General features: G+C 30.8%; 2 protein-coding genes across 3 annotated transcripts; both read right to left on the bottom strand.

Annotated features, from left to right (window-relative positions):
• Window positions 1-14,163: 14,163 nt before the first annotated feature.
• Window positions 14,164-15,119, bottom strand: LOC113872775 (22.0 kDa class IV heat shock protein-like). The gene has a single exon (XM_027510586.1). It carries the CDS (start codon window positions 15,006-15,008, stop codon window positions 14,403-14,405), a length of 606 nt encoding a protein of 201 aa, XP_027366387.1. The 5' UTR covers window positions 15,009-15,119; the 3' UTR covers window positions 14,164-14,402.
• Window positions 15,120-15,834: 715 nt separating this feature from the next.
• On the bottom strand, window positions 15,835-18,548 carry LOC113872130 (pheophytinase, chloroplastic). Of its 2 annotated transcripts, none has more exons than XM_027509422.1 (6): window positions 18,083-18,548; window positions 17,251-17,362; window positions 17,074-17,167; window positions 16,810-16,987; window positions 16,664-16,733; window positions 15,835-16,573 (listed from the first exon to the last, which is right to left on the bottom strand). In XM_027509422.1, the coding sequence occupies exons 1-6, from the start codon at window positions 18,499-18,501 to the stop codon at window positions 16,262-16,264; spliced, it is 1,185 nt and encodes a 394-aa protein (XP_027365223.1). In that variant the 5' UTR covers window positions 18,502-18,548; the 3' UTR covers window positions 15,835-16,261. The 2 variants fall into 2 exon arrangements, with proteins under 2 accessions (XP_027365223.1, XP_027365222.1); XM_027509421.1 differs by having other exon boundaries at window positions 16,036-16,573; window positions 16,810-17,031; window positions 17,070-17,167.
• Window positions 18,549-19,328: the final 780 nt, after the last annotated feature.

Below are 19,328 nucleotides of genomic sequence, written 5' to 3'. Positions count from 1 at the left end.
TATATGGGTTTGGGCCAAAATAAGCTCAATTGGAAGTAACTAAGAAGTTAAATTTAGGTTCAGTGATAAGTCTGTATTTTAACATGATTTTATAGCCTATATATTTATGAGTGGTTATTTTTACACTAACTTCTATTATTATTATTTTCAGCTCCAATACCATCCAGGAAAAGCTAATGCGCTGGCTGATGCATTAAGTAGGAATGTGGTTCAGGCATTCTCTTTAAGAGTTAGTGAACCTCTTTAGCAATTCTGAGACCCGAACTTACATGTGGACTTAGGGCATATGAGTTTTCTCATTTAATTCTTTATGTTATTTTTCTGCTTAACTCTAAATCTGATTTCCTTGTGATTACCAATCATTCATATGAATACTATTAATACCCAATGGTCATGTAATATTAATTTTTTTTTCTCTAAATTAACATCCTCAATGCTCATGCAAGACATCAATTTGAGAAAGCTTAAGGAACCTATGAACTTGTTAATTTAATAACAATTAGAAAAGAAAGATTAGTTTGGTACACCTAATCCTTTGTCTCGTTTTACCCTATAGATCTATTAATTAACCGAGGTACGGTCGCTTGACGATATAATTAATTAGGATTAAGAGAGAAGCACAACAGGATAAAATATAATCACGAAACGGAAATCAAATTTAGATTCAAACGTTAAAATCTCATAAATTCATAAACAATAGTTCTCATAGCCCTAACTATGGGCTTAGTTACTCATACTAAAGAAAAAACTAAAACAATCATAAACAAAGCCATAAAGAAAAGCAAACTAGAATGAAATGAGTTCCCGGTCTTCAAGTACAATTGTTCGAAGCTCCAAGTCTCGACAAGCATGTGCCAAGGATCCCGTGCAAGAGAAAAGAGACGAGAAGTGTATCTGAAAGCCAAAGACTAGATGTAAAAAACGGTGTCCTTTACGATGCCTGAGGTCTCCTTTTAATAGAGTTTGAAAACCCTAAAGACTCTAGATAATTAGGCTTCTTGCAGATAAGCACGGTCGTGTAAGGCCTTAAGCACGACCGTGCATGGGCTCAAAGCACCTCATGCTTGATGAAAAGGTCTAGGCGTGCTGACCGCTGCGAAGCTTTAATCTTCTATCAATTTGGGCCCTAAAAACACCCAAAGTATACTTGCGGCATCTTTATACCAAACTGCATAATTAATATATAAATTAGTGTGAGCACCAAATAAAATAAAGGTCAAATATGAATATATGGGCTGTAAAATATGGCCTAATTACAGACTTATCAAAATGTCATAAATTATTTTATATAAACAGTTAAAAGATAGATAAATGTAAAAAAAATGTTTCTAAATACTTAGATTCTAATTTGAAGAAAAGGTGAAAAATTTAAACCTCATATATACATTTCAAGATTCTTAAATCTAATTTTAAAACAATCTAAACTATCATATTAATAATTCTTCTCAGCAAATTTATCAATATGCTTTAACTCCAAATTAAAACTTTCATTAATATAATTATATAAGGTAAATGACTTTGAATAGAAAATATTCACTAATATCTTTACAAATTTCCATTAAATAAATTAAACTCTTCAAAGCAATTCTCTTCCTATCACTCCTTGCGAGTATGACCCTAGAACGAACAAACATTCTTTACCTGAAAAATAGTTGTAAGGGTGAGCATCTCTTGCCCACTAAATCTTAAATTATAACATAAAGGAAACAATGCATACAATAAATCAAATACATTCCATTTCTAACAAATTTAATCATCATTTGACTAATTAACATCCATTTCTCATTGTATAATACTATAATTCAATTCATTCCTCTTTTCATATTGATTTCAATATATTTCTAAATTTCTATTCAAGGTTTATACATTCTCTACTTCTTCTAGCATACATATGCAGTATAACTTCTATTATTCTTAAGAAATAATTAATCCATTTACATCAATTTCCTCCAAGCTTAACTTCTTACATAAACACACAATCACAAGACATGAAGACATATCACTTTATATTTAGCCAAATATCATTCAATCCATAATTTCATGCCACATTACTTTGCACTTAATCAGATATCATCATTCAATCCATAACTTTGTGTCACTTTATCTATTTCTCATTTGAATATTTCATCAATTCAACGGTACTTTAGGTACTCTCGGGCTCCTAAATCGCTGTCAACGTACTCTCTCTAGTTACAAAGGACTTACACAGCATAGATAGTCGTTGGTGAGCCAAACTACACACGGATACAACGTGTGTGTTCACGGCCTTCTAAACAAAGGTATAGTTAGGAGTCGGTCAAGAAATGAGCGTGAAGCCTATAAATGCTTCTCACTTTTACATTGTGTACACATTAGTGAACTGCATTTACTACTTTCATTTTTTCCAGATTTTCACAATCAACTCTAGACCCCATACCCCAGTGTATTCCTGAACTATCTATACCATATCTCAAACTTGGCACATCACATTATATTATTCTAATACATATGTAACAACTATACTAATCGATGTATTACAACATATGAGTTATAATCTCACTCGTCGATGTACTACAACTCAAATATCATAATCGCATCAATTAGTGTATTTGTAACACATGTACTAGTATTCCATTTTCGTCTTTTTTTTTCATTAGAATATCTATAAAAACATATTCAGTAATTCATATATATACTATCCAAATTCTGATTCTTATATTAATACGTCTCTTCTTCTTCCCAGTATTCCCTAACTTTATTACATTCAAATAATCCTCAAATTCCTTTATTTCAGTACATCAACTTAAATCATACCACATCATCATGCAATTCAATACATTTACTATGTTATATTACTTCATTACACATTTATCATACAAAAACACATTAGCACCAATTTCACACAATCAACATATTCATAATATTTTAGTAAAACATTGATAATACAGTAACACCTTATCACAAAATACGCCGGGGTTCGAACACCATCAGACTCAACCCAAATCATTCAGTCTCATAATACTTAATTACTTGTCATATGTTCTCAGTTTCAATAAGGTCTTCTAACCTAGAGTTCAATATTCTCCATCTTTCATCACTTAACTCATTTCCAAACAAACCCAATACTTTTCTTCATATCAAAAACATACTTTTACTATATGTTTTCATAAAAATCTCAGAGATTATTACCGAAATAGGTTACTCAGATTCTTATCGGGTTGTTACATATAGAAATACGACTAAAGCTTGAGAATACTCCCCTTACCTTGAAATGAGTCTGAACACTAAGTTCTTTGTGAACTCTAAGAGAAACTTCTCGCTTTAATCGGTAAATCTCTCCAAAAACTAGCGTTCTTTCTAACGTCACAAAATAGATTATCAAAAGGAGAAAAACTCAGAAATAGAAATTAGATTCGAAGGTTTGGCTTCGAAAACTTACTTAGATTCGAGAAGAATGGACGTTAGAGCACCAATAGCAGAGATCCAGAAGTATTGAGGGTTTTCTCTAGGATGGGAAAGGGAAAGATCAAAGAGATATCAGAGGAAGAGAAGTGATTTTGGTGAGAAGTGAAATTTTTCAATGTAGAAGTCCTTAAATACCCTTTAAACCCACGCGATCTCGCTTGAACGAGTGGGCTCTTACTTGAGCGAGCACACCTCACTTAAGCGAGCTCTTTCTCGCTTAAGTGAGCTAAATAAACAATAGTTTTTCTAATATCCTCGCTTGAGCGAGAGGTATTTTTGCCTGAGGGAGGACGGGTCCAGAGAGTTCTAAATTTCTCTGCGACACCTCGTCTGAGCGAGCTCCATCTCGCTTAGGTGAGCTCCCTTCTCGCCTGAGCAATAGGACAGTTAAGGCAACTTTATCCCTTCTCGCTTGAGCGAGGCCTACCTCGCTTGAGCGAGATTACTCTAGAAAGCCCCATCTTAAAATATTTGTCTCGCTTGAGCGAGAAGTTTTGCACCGAAATTCTTCCAAAAATCTTTTATACTCTCTTTTAAGTGCACTCTAATACTACTTAATATTGAACAAAATATAATTTACTGAAAAATGAAAAGAGGATATTACATAAAGCATATTGGGGTACAAGGTGACTAGATTTTGATTTGTCACGGGATAAAAAAGAGTACTACAACTTCATGAATTGGAGGAGTTTAGGTAATCTGCTTACAAAAATGCAAAGCTTTACAAAGAGAAAACCAAGAATATTCATGATTGTTTCATTTTGAAGAGGAAATTTGAGCTAGAATAACTAGTCTTATTGTTCAATTCTAGTGTGGATTCAATTTAAATAAGATTATCATCATAAAGACCAAAATGAAATTTAATATATTTGTAAGAAAACCATAAACACATGCAATCCTACATAAATTTTTTTAAAATTATGAGATAATTTAAAGCTAACTTATTTGTGTATTATTATAACCTAATTAATAAGATACAAAAGAAATGATCAATGCTAATACTTACTGTTCATAATAAATATTATGAAAAATTTGATATATAGAAATCATATTCTTAATTACAATATAAAAAATTTAATAAAATAGAACTTTAGTCTTTGTCTACAATGATTCATATGTCAATTGATATTTAACTCTCTTTGTCCCTTTCTTAATTGTTTCTTCTTTTGCTAGTCACAAAATTAATATAACATCAACTATTAATCAACTAATAAGATTCAAAATACAAAATCATTAACCATAAAAAATAGCATTGATGCAATATTTATACGCAAGATCATACCCCAAAAGCATAAAAAGACAAAAAAAACAAAAAAAACAAAGAGCATATAAAGATTTTAAATTAAATGCAATATTCTAACCTAAACAAATACCAAATCCTTTGCAATCATATTCTTCCTAGTCCTATATCTGAAGATTATTGAAAAATATTAGCCACTTCCAAGAGACAGGTAAGGCCATATCACAATAGAACATAATCAACTTACCAAATAACAATAGTAACTTATTCAAACAAAAGATGCAAATGAAATATATACCAGATTAGAGACATAGTAGAAACTACAAGTTTGAGTTTCTGGAGATTGGATCATCAAGGATTTATCACTAAAATGCACCAAACATTATGTGAGAAATAAAGGATAAATCATCAATTAAAAAATGAAGAGAAGATAAAAGAGGAAAAAAGAAGTAATAAATCAACAAACTCAAGTTATTAAAATAATTAAATAAATTAATGCAAGCAAAAATCATGTTTCATTGCACACATCATGTATAATAGATCATAAGGCGTTCAGAGATAACAGTACAACATATGAACTTTTAAATGATAGAAGTTTTAATAAGCAAAGTGCTTGAGTTACTATTTATTTAGTAAGCTAGATGATGTACAACCACCAGGTGATATTGGCAACACACCAAAAAAAACACAAGTGTAATTTTCACTATTCCATTAATAATGTTTGAATTATATTGATCACCTTTCTTATTTTAAAAACTATACTATCTTCCTTTTAGATAGGAATATATAGATGAACTGTTATGTCAAAATACAAGCTATGCAATGCGAAAAAAAAAAAAGTCAATTAATAAGCCTCTTAAAGAATAGTTATAGATAAACTATGAAAGCATATATCATCCAATGCAGAAAGTTGTGAACAAAATAGTATAATTTCAAACCCTATAATCTACGTTATAATACAAAAATGAAAGAAACTTAAAAATTAGAAAAAGATAATTAATGTCAAGTTTGGTAACATTAAAAATGTATGTCATGAGTCATTATATAATATAATGTATATAAAGTAAGTTTCTTCTCTTTTAAGTAACTTTATCACCATATTTAGATTTAGACCATATTCTAGAAAAATGATAACGTCAAAGTAAGTTTCTTCTCATTTCAAAACATACATAAGTTGGTATTATCACTTTAAATCTTATAATTGTCATATATTAATATGCATGTAGAAAATTAAGCATTTCAAATGAACTTAGAATGCTATACCATATGCCACTGTTAACTACTAGCCTAACAGCTTCTTAGATGGTCCTTATGTGGATTATCTAATGAATGGAAACTTTGAGACAAAATATTTTACTAAGTTATGAATAAATAAAAATTAATAAATTGTTAAGCTATTCATACTTTTCAATTTATTATTTCTTTGCATGACATAAATTTTCATGGTGAGATATCTACTATGATCAAATTCTTTTTGAAGAAATTAAATCTTTGTGCAGAGTAATCAATTCTTCCTAAGATAACTTGATAAAAAATGATGTCCATTGGTTATTATACAATTTTTTTGTATAAATTAATAATTGATATTTATAAAATTAAGTATATAACAATATTATATACACAATATCTATTCTTTTTCTATCATGTTAATATATTTCATTTTATTTGTATAGATGGAAGATGGAAGTATATTTTGGTACTTGACTTTTTGAAGTGCAAAGATTGATCCGGTGACATTAAAAAAAGTATGTAATGAATGATTATGTAATGTATATAAAGAAAGTTTTATTTTCTCTATGTATTAGAATTGGTAAAAAAATGTAAGCACATATTAGAGGATTAGATTCACATATATAAACATATCTCACACTCATAAGATAAGGATAGAGTATTTTAGAGGAAAGGAAATAAAAACACAGTTACAAAGTCAATCACAAACGTAGAAAGAATACATAGACACTAACTTTAGTTACATAAGTCCAATAGAAGAGATAATGACTAGCATAGGATAAGATGTTTAAGCTTGAAGCGGCGCAAAAGGAAAAATGATTAGGGTTTCTTTCCTTTTCTACTATAGGAACCTAAGTCAGGTTGACGGTATTTAGGTTAGGTCACAAACAAATTTTGTTAGAGGGTAGCCAGTTCTAGTAGAAATAAAAAGATATAATGTTGTTATTCAGTTGGATTAAATAAGCTTAATTAAGAAAAATATCAATCATAATCACCTGACCCAACCCATATATAATTGAAAGCTAAAATCAAATTAACTCATATTCGCAATGACTCACCTAACACCTAACTTCGGATCTTTGGTTTTATCAATTTTGTCATATAGTTAAATCCTATGTAGCCCTAAATGAGATATAGACATATAGGTTGCTAGTTATAGAGGATGAAAATGCATACTCCTTTCATTTGGGTTTTTCATGTAAGAAGCTAGACAAAATTTTCAATATTAAAAGATACAACTTTCTAAAATATATGATAACAAATGACCTCTTTATAATATTTAAAATCATAAATAATGTATTTATTGAGAACAAACATAACTCTATGTTATTAGTCCATGTAGGAAGAGTCCTATTAAATGTTATGGTACTATAGCAAACAACTTTTTTTTATAGGTTTAATTTTGTTTTTACTTCCTATAAAAATAACACATTTTAGTATAAAAAAAAATTAAGATTTAGTCCTTGAAAATTTTAAAATGTAAGGATTTATATTGTTATGTTATAGTTATTTTTAATATTTTATTATTTAAATATTAATATTTAAAAAAATTTATATTATTTTAAAATTCTAATAATTATTTCAAATTATATTTTTTCACTTCTCTCACTCTACTATCACAAGCTTTCTCTAAAAGCTAACTTTAGTTTCACTCATTGCTCCTTAGTTTTAGAATTATTAAGTCAAAGCAAGAGGCTTTAATGAAGTGTTGGGCCATTAAGCTAACATTGTTGATTCCATAGTAATTTATAGCCAACCTAAAATTCCTCTTCCTAAAATTTTATGAACGAAACTTTAGATCAAAAAGCTTGAACTTAGTAGGGTTGGTCTTGACCGTATTGATGCTGGAGACACCCATGTTGAGGTAAACGAGACCATTTTCAAAGATGTATTGGTCAGAGAGGACAGTGATGATTTGGTTGATGAGGGCGTCGACTATGATGAGGTTAATGATTGATCTAGGGTATTGGAGGGAGAAGACGAAGTCGCAAGGGTTGTATTGGTCTATAAAAGAGAGATAGCCCTCAATTTGAGCCTGATATACAGTCTCATTGACCTTGATATTACATTGTATAACCTAGGGTTGCATTACACTACAGTGGTTGTACCTTCACAGAGTTCAAATATTTCTTATTTGGATTTTAGTTTTTTATTTTTAGGAGTTGTCTTTATTTTTATCAATACTAAGTTGTTGGATCTCTTCTAGGCATTTGAACTTTGGGTCACCATTGTAAATAATTTTTCTGTACAATTCAAAGGTATTGCAATAGAAGAAAATGGAACCAACATATTTTGAAAAAGAGAAACAGATCATTATAAATTACTTCATTTCATAAACATAATTTAAAAAAAAAATCATAATTTCCTACTCTTATAATTAAGCCATGATCATCAACACTTAAAAAACTTAACTACTTCTTAAAGATTGGGACAACAAAACAACAATTGAAACACATATCAAAATATAAAACTACTCGTGGAATCCTAAAGCACTTTTCTAACACTCCTCCATGATTTAGGAGGTACAAACACTAATTTATTTTATGATAAGCTCAAATTTGTTGACTGACAAGGGCTTTGTAAACATATCACTCGACTGTTCTTCTATCTTATAGTAGGCAAGAGTTATATCTTCATCCTTTTGCACCTATCTCAAGAAGAAAAGCTTGAAATCCTTAGTTTTCCCAGAAAACACAAGATTGTGAGACATTGCAATTGTAAGAATCCACCATAGCCTTAGTTATGGATTTAACTAGACATAATATAAAAGACAACTGAAATAACAATAAACCAATTTATAGTAATAAAAAATACAATTTATGTAGTTATCAGCGATTAGTTAACACCAAGATTGAAAATGTAAAAGAGATGTGTAAAAGGCGTAGAATGAGATAAAAAAAAATAAGATCCTAAGTTGTTGCCCATGAGGTTTCTTTCATGAAGTTTGAAAATCCTATTCTCGAAGGCAAGCATGGCCGTGCTGGGCAATATGCATGGCCATGCATATGGTTGAAGCATAGTCGTGCTGGTTGCTAGGTCATGGGCCTGCTAACTATTGTGAAACCCCACTTTTTAACTAATTTGGGCAAAAAATGCACCAAAAATCCAATTGTGACCTTCTTATACTAAACTGCACAATTAATATATAAATAAGTGTAAAACTCAATTAAAATAATAGCCCACATAAATAATTAGGCTATAAAAGCATGTCAAAATATAGATTTATCAGGTGCAAATTTGTCAAAGTAATCAAAATAAAAAATATGTGCATACTCCTTAACTACAAACCTTTCTTTATGCTTATTAATTGAACTATTAACATTTAATTTGGTTCTAAATACCTATTTCACTCCAATGACCTTTCTTCCCAGGGGTTTATCAATAAGCTCTTAGGTTTTTTGTTTTACTCAATCATAAACAACTCCTCAACCCTTCATTACAGTATTCCATTTGGAGTCTTTAAAAGCTTTTTCATGATGAGCATGTTCACATACTGCAACATTGCATTTCTGATATATTTGAGACAATAATTGTGTGCCTCTAACTAGTGGATCATCCTTTTTTTTCATCTAGCCACGAGCTTGTCTTTAGCATAGAGGTTTTTGAGTTTTCTAATTCCATTCTTCATTTTCCATGAAGTGCATATCTCTACTAATAGTAATAGTTTCTGTTTCTGTTTGAAAAACTTTATAAGCCTTTAAAATTGTACTATAATCAATGAAAATTCATGCAACAACCTTTTTGTTTAGTTTATCTCATTTGACTTATGAAACATAGGTAAAACAAAGACAACCAAACATTTTAAGAAAATGTATTTGGAGTTTGTATCTATGTCATACTTCAAAAGGAGTTTTATTGTTCACCGCGCTAGTGGAAAGTTTATTTGGTAAGAAGTCTATTTTGTAAGAACACGACTGTGTTTACTATCTTTGCCAAAAATTTCTTTGGCAAATTCTTTTCATGCAACATGCATATGGCCATCTCCATAATAAATCTATTTCTTCTCTCATTGACTACATTTTGTTCTAGAGTATAAAGAGCTATAAGTTGATGTTTAATTTTTGCTTCCTCAAAAAATGAATTATTCTAATATGAGGTATACTCCTTTCCATTTATCTTAAAGTTTACAGCCACTTTCATTTTTCACCCTTTCTTTGAACTTCTAGAAAATGTTCCCAACCTCTTATTTGAATTTTAGAAAATAGACCCAGCACACTCAGGTTAGGTCGTCTACAAAAATAATGTAATAACAACCGCCTTTAAGAGAAATAGTCCTTTGAAGCCCTCTGACATCAGTATGAACTAACTACAACTTCTCTGTGGCTCTCTAAATGATTGTTAGGAACAAAAGCCTGTTTTATTTCCCATATTGACAAGCATGACAATATGTCGAAACAACTTCAAAATGAGGCAAGTCTTTTACCATTTCATATTTTTTTTTTCATTTTGAGAAGCCTTTGATAGTGATAATGCCCAAGCCTCTTATGCCATAAATCAACAACATTTTCTTTGGCTGAAAAAGTTACCTCCTCTAAGTTGGATCTAGTGAGAAGCTTTTGCCTCTCATTTTCATCTTAAAAAAATCTTGACATCTAGTATCCTTGATTGAGCAATAATTATCTTCAAAAAATATTTTAAAACCTTTTTCTAATAGTTGACCAACAGTCGACAAGTTTTGGTCTAAGTTAGGTACATATAGCACATTAGAAACCGTTTTAACTCTTGAATATGTTGCAATGACAATGGTTTTTATTCCTTTTACTAGAATGTAATCGTCGTGACCTATCTTGACCTTTAAAATTTTAGAAGGCTTCAATTCATTGAAGAGTTCCTTGTCGTGTCATATGATTGGTGCATCCACTTCATTAGCAATTTAAACATTGCTTGAAAAACAGGTTGCAATAAAAGTTGATCTTCCTCCTCTTCATTAGCAATTTAAGCATCTTCTTCTTGATAGCATCAGGTCTTCTTCAACACTTGAAAGGAGGATGACCCATTTTGTTGCAATGCTTGCAAGAAAGATACTTTTCCTTTGAACTTCCTGCTTTGCTTTCATTTTTTATAGCACCTTCTCTATTTGGTTGCTAGTTCTTTTTTATTTTTCATCCCAACATCTTCATGTTTAGCAAGAAATCCTTCCTCAAGAAAGCCTTCTTCTCTCATAGACTTCCATTGTTCATGTGCCTACAAGGAATTCAACAACTTTACTAAGGTAATCTTGGATAAATCCTTAGCATTTTCTAGCATGGTTATGGTTGCCTCAAATCTTACTCTATTTTTTCTAGAATACAAGAGTAATTAAATTCAGAACCAAGTAATCTTACTCTATTTGCTATGCTTAAAAGCCTCTAAGAGTACTCCTTGATAATTCTTGATTCCCTTATCTTTTGCAATTTAAAGTCTTTGATGAGATTTAGCACTTGCATGCTTATGATTTGATCATCTCTATCGTATTCTTTTTTGAGATAATTCCATATGGCTTTGGTTAGCTTTAGAGACATGATTTGAGTGAAATTTGTTGGTAAGGCTACAACAAAGAGGCACACCTTTGCCTTAGCTTTTCTAGTTTTTCTATTGTTGTGATTCTTGATTTAACCCATTGTCAAGTAGTACAGGTATTTCATAATCCTCTTCCAGGACCTCACATAAATTTAAAGCCTCTAGGTAGACTTCCATTCATATTGCCTAAATTTGATAAATTTTTTTCATTAAAGATTGGTAGTATTATTGCTGAAAAACTTGAATATCCTTTCAAAATTTTCTCTCACAAGTCCTTCAAGATTAAGGCACTTTGTTACCAATTATAAGTAATTTTTTTGTAAAATTTAAAGGTATTGAAATAGAAAAAAATGAAACTAACGTATTTTTAAAAAGAGAAATAGAGCATAATTCACTCTAGAAACATTATAATTTTTTTTTTTTTAAGTATAACTATCCACTTCTATAATTAAGCCACAATTGGTAACACTTAAAAAACTTAACTACTTTCTTAAAGATTGGGACAACTAAACACAATTGAAATAAAAAATTGTTTGTGAAATTCTAAAACATTTTTCTAACAACTATATCTAAGGTCATTAATAGCTCCTCTTATATTTCTCTCATTGTTGTGTTTCAATTTTCATCTTATTGCATAGATCACTTTAAGAAGGTGTCATCCTATTTTTTCCATCTAATTATTATTTTTGTAATAAATTGATGATTAAAAAGTTATAAGTTCAATGGGAGGATTGAAATTAACAACAGAAGGAACATAATTAAGGAATTGTTCGATGGTGGCTTTAACGGAAAAATTTAAGAAGTTAATTTTGAATCATATCTTAAATAAAACAAAACACATTAAACATTTAATAGACAAGATTAAAGAAATTTTTGACATAGAAAACAGAATTTTTGATGGAAGAAACTAATTTTAAATATTTTAATAATATGATGACTAAATTTTACTATTTTTTTTAAAGACTAATTTTAAAGAGTAATACTTTTATACCTTATAAAATATAATTAGGCCTTTTTAATAACTAAGAAGAATAAGTCTCTATTGTATGTATATAGAAAAAAATATTGAAAGACAAAAATTAAAACTGTGTTTAGTAAAACAAGTTTATAACTTCTAACTATGTAGATAACTGAAAATGGACTTGTTGCTAAAAACTTATAATTGTATAAATAATTTATAAAATTAAAATTATTTGACTAACTAATGTACCAAATGACTTAAAAAGACATACAATATTACAATTAGATATTATTTATTTATTTTATTTATTATTAATTAAATAATTATATTAAAAAATAAAAAAATTTCATATATGTTTGAACATAAAATATTCTGAATATATTTTTTTGACATAAAATACATTTAAATAGAAGTCACAAGAATATATGAAAAAAATAGAAGAAAAAATGACACACCACGAAAATGAAGAGAATAAAAAGATAATAAATTAACATATGTAAGTAAAATTTTAATTAAGTGATAACAATGATTTTTAAAAAAAAATTAAAATATAATAAAATGTTAATAACTCTAAGTTAATTGTGTGATGTATAAGTTATTTTATTTAACAAAAATTAAAAATATAAATATTAGTAGCTAATTTTTAAAAATTAACCGACTTATTAAATAAATATTTAAAAGTTAAAATTTTAAAAGATAAGTTTCTTTAATTTTATATTTATCAAATAAATTTATACACACTTATTAATTAAATTAATAAACTACAAGATCCTAAATAAATTATAAATTATATTTATCAGCATAATCCAAGGAAATAAAATTTCACATTTCATTATATCGATTTACTTTTTTATATTTCATTATTTAAATTTTTAACTGATTTATTTTCATACTTTATTTATCTCATAGTTTTGTTTAGACAATGAAATAGAACAAATATTTGAAGAAATAAAAAAACATTAATAAATTATATAAAAATATTTTTACAATAATAATATAAATTTAGATTTTCTTTTAATATAATAAATTAAAATTAGATGTGTTATATCTCAAGAAGATTAAATGCGTGGGACCTAAAACAACAAGAATATGATATGTCAAGAAATTAAAGAACAAAATCATAAAACAAACATAGGTGAAAACATAAATTGAATTAAATAAATGGAAGGACATAAAGACAACACCACGTTGATTAGATGCTGCTCTGCTCACTCAATTGAAGGCTAAAAGCACAAATAATTGAATTTTCTTTCGCCCTCTTCTCTCACTAGTAATCGTTTGTTACATTATTCTTCTTGAGCTCTTTATGCGTATTCAAACCAAACGTGGATATATCTAGTCAATTGAATTGTGAACGTGGAATGTCAGTTAAACACCCTAATCAAGAAGAACAAATTTGAAACACAGAGAAATAAAGAAAATAAAATGAACGAAGCAAAAGAAATCAAATTTCGATGAATGTGTGAAAGGACAAAAATATTGATCCATTTATGCAAGTGTTTTGAAGGTCGGAAGGAAACCCTAAAAGTGTTGGTCTCTCATTGTAAGGGCAAGAGATCAAGAGAATGTGAGGGACTTCCGAGGCGAATGGTCACTACATAAAGACAATGACACTGCCTAAGGGGTGCTTGTCGGTTATAATTATATTCACCGACTTCTAGTTTTGTTATAAAAATAAATATTTATAATAATTAAAATATTACAATATAAATATAAAAAAATTGAGAAATAATTATTAAAATTAAAATGTTTATGATAATTTAATGATATATTTTATTTTTTCAAATGTGTCAATTTATTACGAGAGTAGTAAAGCCTGTACATTACAACTTGACAGTTGACTCACTCATCTTCTCATCAAAGATTAACTAACAACCCATTCCTTCCACCAAAACCACCAAAGGTCTTGGTGGAACCTTTTTATTCACAAATTAAACGCAGAATTAAAAAGCATTTTCCATTTTAATAACTGATCATTCACTGACACTCAAGAAAGATTAACTTGGTCTCCATGATCCACCAACTCATTCAAAGCTCTTGCTTGGCCCCATCATTGGTTAGCTTGGCTGGTTCCTCATTCTCCCCAGCAATGCTCACCACCCTGGGACCTTTGATCTTATCAGGTGACAGCTTTTCAAGTGTCAAAGTAAGCACCCCATTTTCCAACTTAGCCTTCACAGAATCCAAGTCAACATTTTCCGGCAACCTAAATTGTCTCCAAAACTTGCCATAGGACCTCTCCACCCTGTGCCAGTGATCACCTTTCTTCTCTTCCTCCTTCTTTCTCTCACCACTTACTCTCAACACCCTATTCTCTTCCACCTCTATCTTTATCTCATCTCTCTTCAACCCTGGCACGTCCAGCATTATCACATGCCCCTCTGGTGTCTCCTTCCAGTCCACTCTTGTGGGTGATAGAGCCATGGATGGTTCATCTTTGCCAACCCCAATTGGAATCTGTTCTAGCACACGAAATGGGTCTGGCAAGCGATCAGACCATAGATCAGCCAATAGACTGCTGGGAGGATCTATAAATGGTAGCAGAGACCCATTTGCTTTTGAAGGAAAAGCAGCAATAAAGAGCAAGAAAAATGGCACCAAGAACAGGTTTTGCTGTTGTATTTGCAGCTTCATTTGTATACTGGGAAGTGAATGTATGTTGCTTTGGTATTTGGGGAAAAGGTAGAGGAGAATGACAGATAATGGTGATGACTCGGCTAGACTATGGCAGTGTAGTTTGGCTTGTGTCTTGTGAAGACATAAGTACGAGTGTGGTGTATATATAGCATGTAAAGACAGCAACGTGGCCAAGTGGTAGCTTGGTTCTTGAAGTTTCTACGCCAAATGAATGCTACAGAGTGAAATGAAAAGTGCTTTGAGTAGAGAGGTGAAGAATGTTCTAGCTTCATTTGGAATTATAATTCCGCGGTAAAAGAGCGTACAGGAGTTTTCCAACATGTTCCAGAGGCTTCAACTGTTATTTTGTTAACGTGGTGCCATAAGCAATATTGTCATCGGGCTAGTTTTTGTCTTTTTCTAAAAATATTAGGCACTTTGCACAACATGTAGGGCCTAAGTCCAAAATCAATACCACTTTTTTTACCCAAAAAAAACCCTTTTATTTAACCATACAAATCTTTTTCTTTTTTTTTCTGAAAACAAAAATTTAAAACGTATTGGTCAGTTCTGATAATTCAATTCTCGTTCCAGAGTGGTGTTAAAAGTGCAATCCTGACTGGGACTTGATTTCCAATATTTTCATTTTACTTTTCAATAAAGAAATTTCACTTTCAATTTTTTAATCAATGTCCTTAGAACATTAATTAGTATTTTCCTTTTCTCTTTAAAATATTTCATGGACGATTTCTGGAAAAAAAAAAAATAGAGCATTTATATGTACAACGTACTTAACTGATTCTTTTTATTTAACTGATCTTTTATATCAGCCAGAATTCAGTTTCAATCTTATTTTTATTTCCAAGCTCACTAATCAGCTGCAATGTAAGCCTATTTTCTATCCCAAATTGTGTCAGATCCAGGATATCCGTACTTTGAAGATGATCGATTCTGTACATGAACAGCCCATTTGTGCTATCTCAAACATAGTGAAATAATATAATGTTTTTTCTTTCAATCATATTTTCTATCCAGTTTGATACGGCATCTCAACTTTTACAGACCACATTATAACCTTGATTCAATGCATTTTGAACATAATCTATATTCTAAGACAATTGGACATTGGTGGTGCATATATGAATACAAGTAAAAATATGATCATAATCTATACAAAAGGAATGTATGTGGAAATTATAGATGAGGGAGTCACTGATTAAACAATGAAAGGTTCCAACAACCGTTGCAGCTTGTGAGTAATTCACAGTGTGTTATGAATTTGAAAGACTTGCCAGCCAGGGAAGCAATTTTTCATGTACTAAGTCAGGCCTGTCATCATGGGGACAATGTCCAACCCCTTCAAGTAAGAAGAGTTTAACATTTTCTTGATGAGAAGGCAATGAAGAAAAGTACTTGCCAACAGGTCCATCAATTGGAGTAAAAGGATCTTGATCCCCCCATAAAAGTAAAACAGGCAAGGAAATTTTTGGCATCAACTGCACCGGATTAGGCCCTGGTGGCCCCGTTACAATGGATACAAATGCATCTAAGGCTCCTGGATCATCTGCTGGTTCCCTAATGATCTACATTTGCAGAATCAAAATGCAAATTCTAAGTAAATGTTGTATAAGTGAGGAGATTAAGAACGAAACAAGTAAACAACATAGCATTACCTCCACCAATTCTTCATCCACAGACTCCTTATTTCCGTACACTGAATTCAAAACGTTTCTTAAGTTCTCTCTGCATATAAGCAATACAATTTTAAGTTGCCTCTTTAAAAATTTGAGGAGATTATGGCCCAACCCAGAGAGAATACCTCTGTTTAACACGCTCGAAAATTGCTGAGGCAATTCTCTTTTGCTTCAATAAAAAATCAAACAGCCAAAGCAAGGGTAATAGTAACTTGATCCTCCAGTCATCAACAATTGCTTTGTTGTTCATGCCACCAGCACAATTTAACAGCACAATTCCTTTGACAAGTGTTTGACTTGAATCTGGTGGGAGGCTATAATTCACAGATAAGGCAAAAGAGAAGTTTCTGATGCAAACTCTATATGTTGAAGGGACGAATCGAACATACCTGAGGCAGCAATGAGACAAGCAAGACTTCCAACAGAGTTTCCTATTAGCACAGTTGGCTTCTGAATAACTTCATTCAAGAAGTCCAAAATCAACTGTTTACAGTGAATTCCGGGTACAAAGGTTAGTTGTAATGCTGGAGAGTTGATCTCCAAGTAAAACCTCAGCAAATAATTACCTGAGCCCATGTTTCCATGTTATATTGAAATCCTGGAGGCTTATCGGAAGCCCCAAAACCAAGAAGATCAATAGCATAAACAGTATAATTCTGGGCCAGTGTCCTGACATTCCTGAAGAAAAAAAAATTCTAATAGTTCAATTTAATGACTATATTGTTAAAATATTTAACACACGCTAATCGAGTAAGAAAACTCATTTAGTTGGAATTGAATTTGCTAGAGGGCACCGAAGTTCAAGACATGGTCAGATCATTACCAAGTACAAGCATTCAGCATTTTTCCATCAATGCTAGTTTAACTGAGATAATTCTATCTGGATTCTAATGAACCTTGTTAGGATTTAAGTTTTGGAATCATAATATAATGAGTTAGATCCAGCCAAAATTTTCCAATAGCAATTTACATGCAAGCTCAATCAAGAACTTATAATTGACATGATCACACTAATGTTTCTTCTTTTCTTTGTCAACCCTTTCAAGCTTGCAGATACCCGGAGTTGGTGATCTGAGAAACCTGAACACATGGAGAGGATTCTGCACAGTTGCTGGAAAAAGGGTGATCGACAATTCCAATAAAAAACTTTTAATTTGGGTATTGATGCATCTCCTAATATATTTAACCTCTTAATTGGGTAAGAAATTGAACCCGGTGGGTACTTACATACATGCAAATATTAATTTTTACCATACCATTTTATATGGCTAGCAACATACGATATGAAAGTGATAGCAAGGATAATAATATCTAACAAAACAAAAATGGGTGGATGAGAAAAGAGCAAAAGCAGAAGCGATAACACTAAAACATATGAATAGCTATAGTGGGAATTACCTGCGCCAGTGAAGAATGGAAGCACCGAAGCCATGAACAAGTAACAAAGGAGGGTGGTTGGCGTGTAACTGCTGAGGAGAATCATCTGCATCAGAAGAAACAAAGTAGTTGATGGAATACTGTCCCTTCCATAGCCATGTAAGGCACTTCTGCTTTATCTTTTCCACCTCAGCATCATAAATTACTGTGGAAGTAGCGGTAGTAGCAGAAGTGGAGTTTATGATGACACGTGTTCTATTACTCCAACCACCGTTGCTTATGCGATTTGGATGATGATAACGAGGAAGTGGGACCTTCACCTTCACCTTCCTTGGAGTTGTGACTCTTGTGGAGGGGAAGAAAACTCTACTGTTGAGCCTTTCAACGTGTGTTTGTGAATGCAGAAACGCAACTACTGAGTGAACACTTACCATTTCCATCACTATGCGCCTATGCGGTTCTGTGTTCACTCTTCACCCTTAACTCTCCTGTTTGATTGTATTTTGGTTAATGGGAAATTGGATCGGGTCGGGCCCAAATATAGTGCGTTAAGTACACAGGCCCAACAGTGACATTGCAACAAATGGATCAGGTCTGCATGACTCACAACAAAAAGAAAAATCGCTTTCATAAAAATAGGAAACTAGTTTCACAAGTTTAAATAAGGAAAATAAGACATCTGATCTTTTCTTTTTTCCTTTATTTTTTTTTATTTTACACTTCTAACTTTTATATATCTAATATAATAGTCACTTCTATAAGTTTTATTTAAGTCTGTCATTAATAATATTGAGTTGACTTTATATTTGAGTTAATGTTTTTTTATTATAATTTTTTAACTTATTTAAGACAACAAAATAATCCTTTATTTCCTTTTTTTTTATTTTTCATTTAATTCTTTTAATATTGTGTACATAAGACAACTTCCCTTGACATGGATAACAATATTTTTTGTTAATGAAAAATTTTCATATAAAAAAATACTTATAATTCCAGACAAAAAATAATGTCCGTGTACTATGTAAAAAAAATATATGTAAAGAATTAGATAGAGCTAATAAAATGGACTTTCATCCGAATGACTAGAACCCGCTCAATAAAATATAGGTTTTCGATTTTGAATTTTTAATTTAAATTAAATTCAAATATTTTTAGTACAACCTAATAAATTTGGTGTGGCTTAAGCCCATCAAAACCTATAAAAGAACGAGTTTTATCCGTTTTGAATAATATTTTCACAAGCATAAATTAGATTTAAATTTTTTTA

The sequence above is a fragment of the Abrus precatorius genome, unplaced genomic scaffold, assembly GCF_003935025.1.
Source record: "Abrus precatorius isolate BTA unplaced genomic scaffold, Abrus_2018 Scaffold7, whole genome shotgun sequence".
In the NCBI taxonomy this organism is placed as follows: domain Eukaryota; kingdom Viridiplantae; phylum Streptophyta; class Magnoliopsida; order Fabales; family Fabaceae; genus Abrus; species Abrus precatorius.
The sequence above is the reverse complement of the archived record's forward strand: the minus strand, read 5'-3'. Positions and strand labels throughout refer to the sequence as shown.

What these genes read in the sequence shown, in the direction of transcription:
- LOC113872775 (XM_027510586.1), bottom strand. Translation starts at nt 15,008, where the DNA reads ATGAAGCTGCAAATACAACAGCAAAACCTGTTCTTGGTGCCATTTTTC.
- LOC113872130 (XM_027509421.1), bottom strand. Translation starts at nt 18,501, where the DNA reads ATGGAAATGGTAAGTGTTCACTCAGTAGTTGCGTTTCTGCATTCACAA. An exon ending in ACATGGAAACATGGGCTCAG is followed by an intron (nt 17,168 to 17,250) that starts GTAATTATTTGC and finishes CACTGTAAACAG; the next exon opens with TTGATTTTGGACTTCTTGAA. An exon ending in CTCATTGCTGCCTCAGGTAT is followed by an intron (nt 17,032 to 17,069) that starts GTTCGATTCGTC and finishes AGTTTGCATCAG; the next exon opens with AAACTTCTCTTTTGCCTTAT.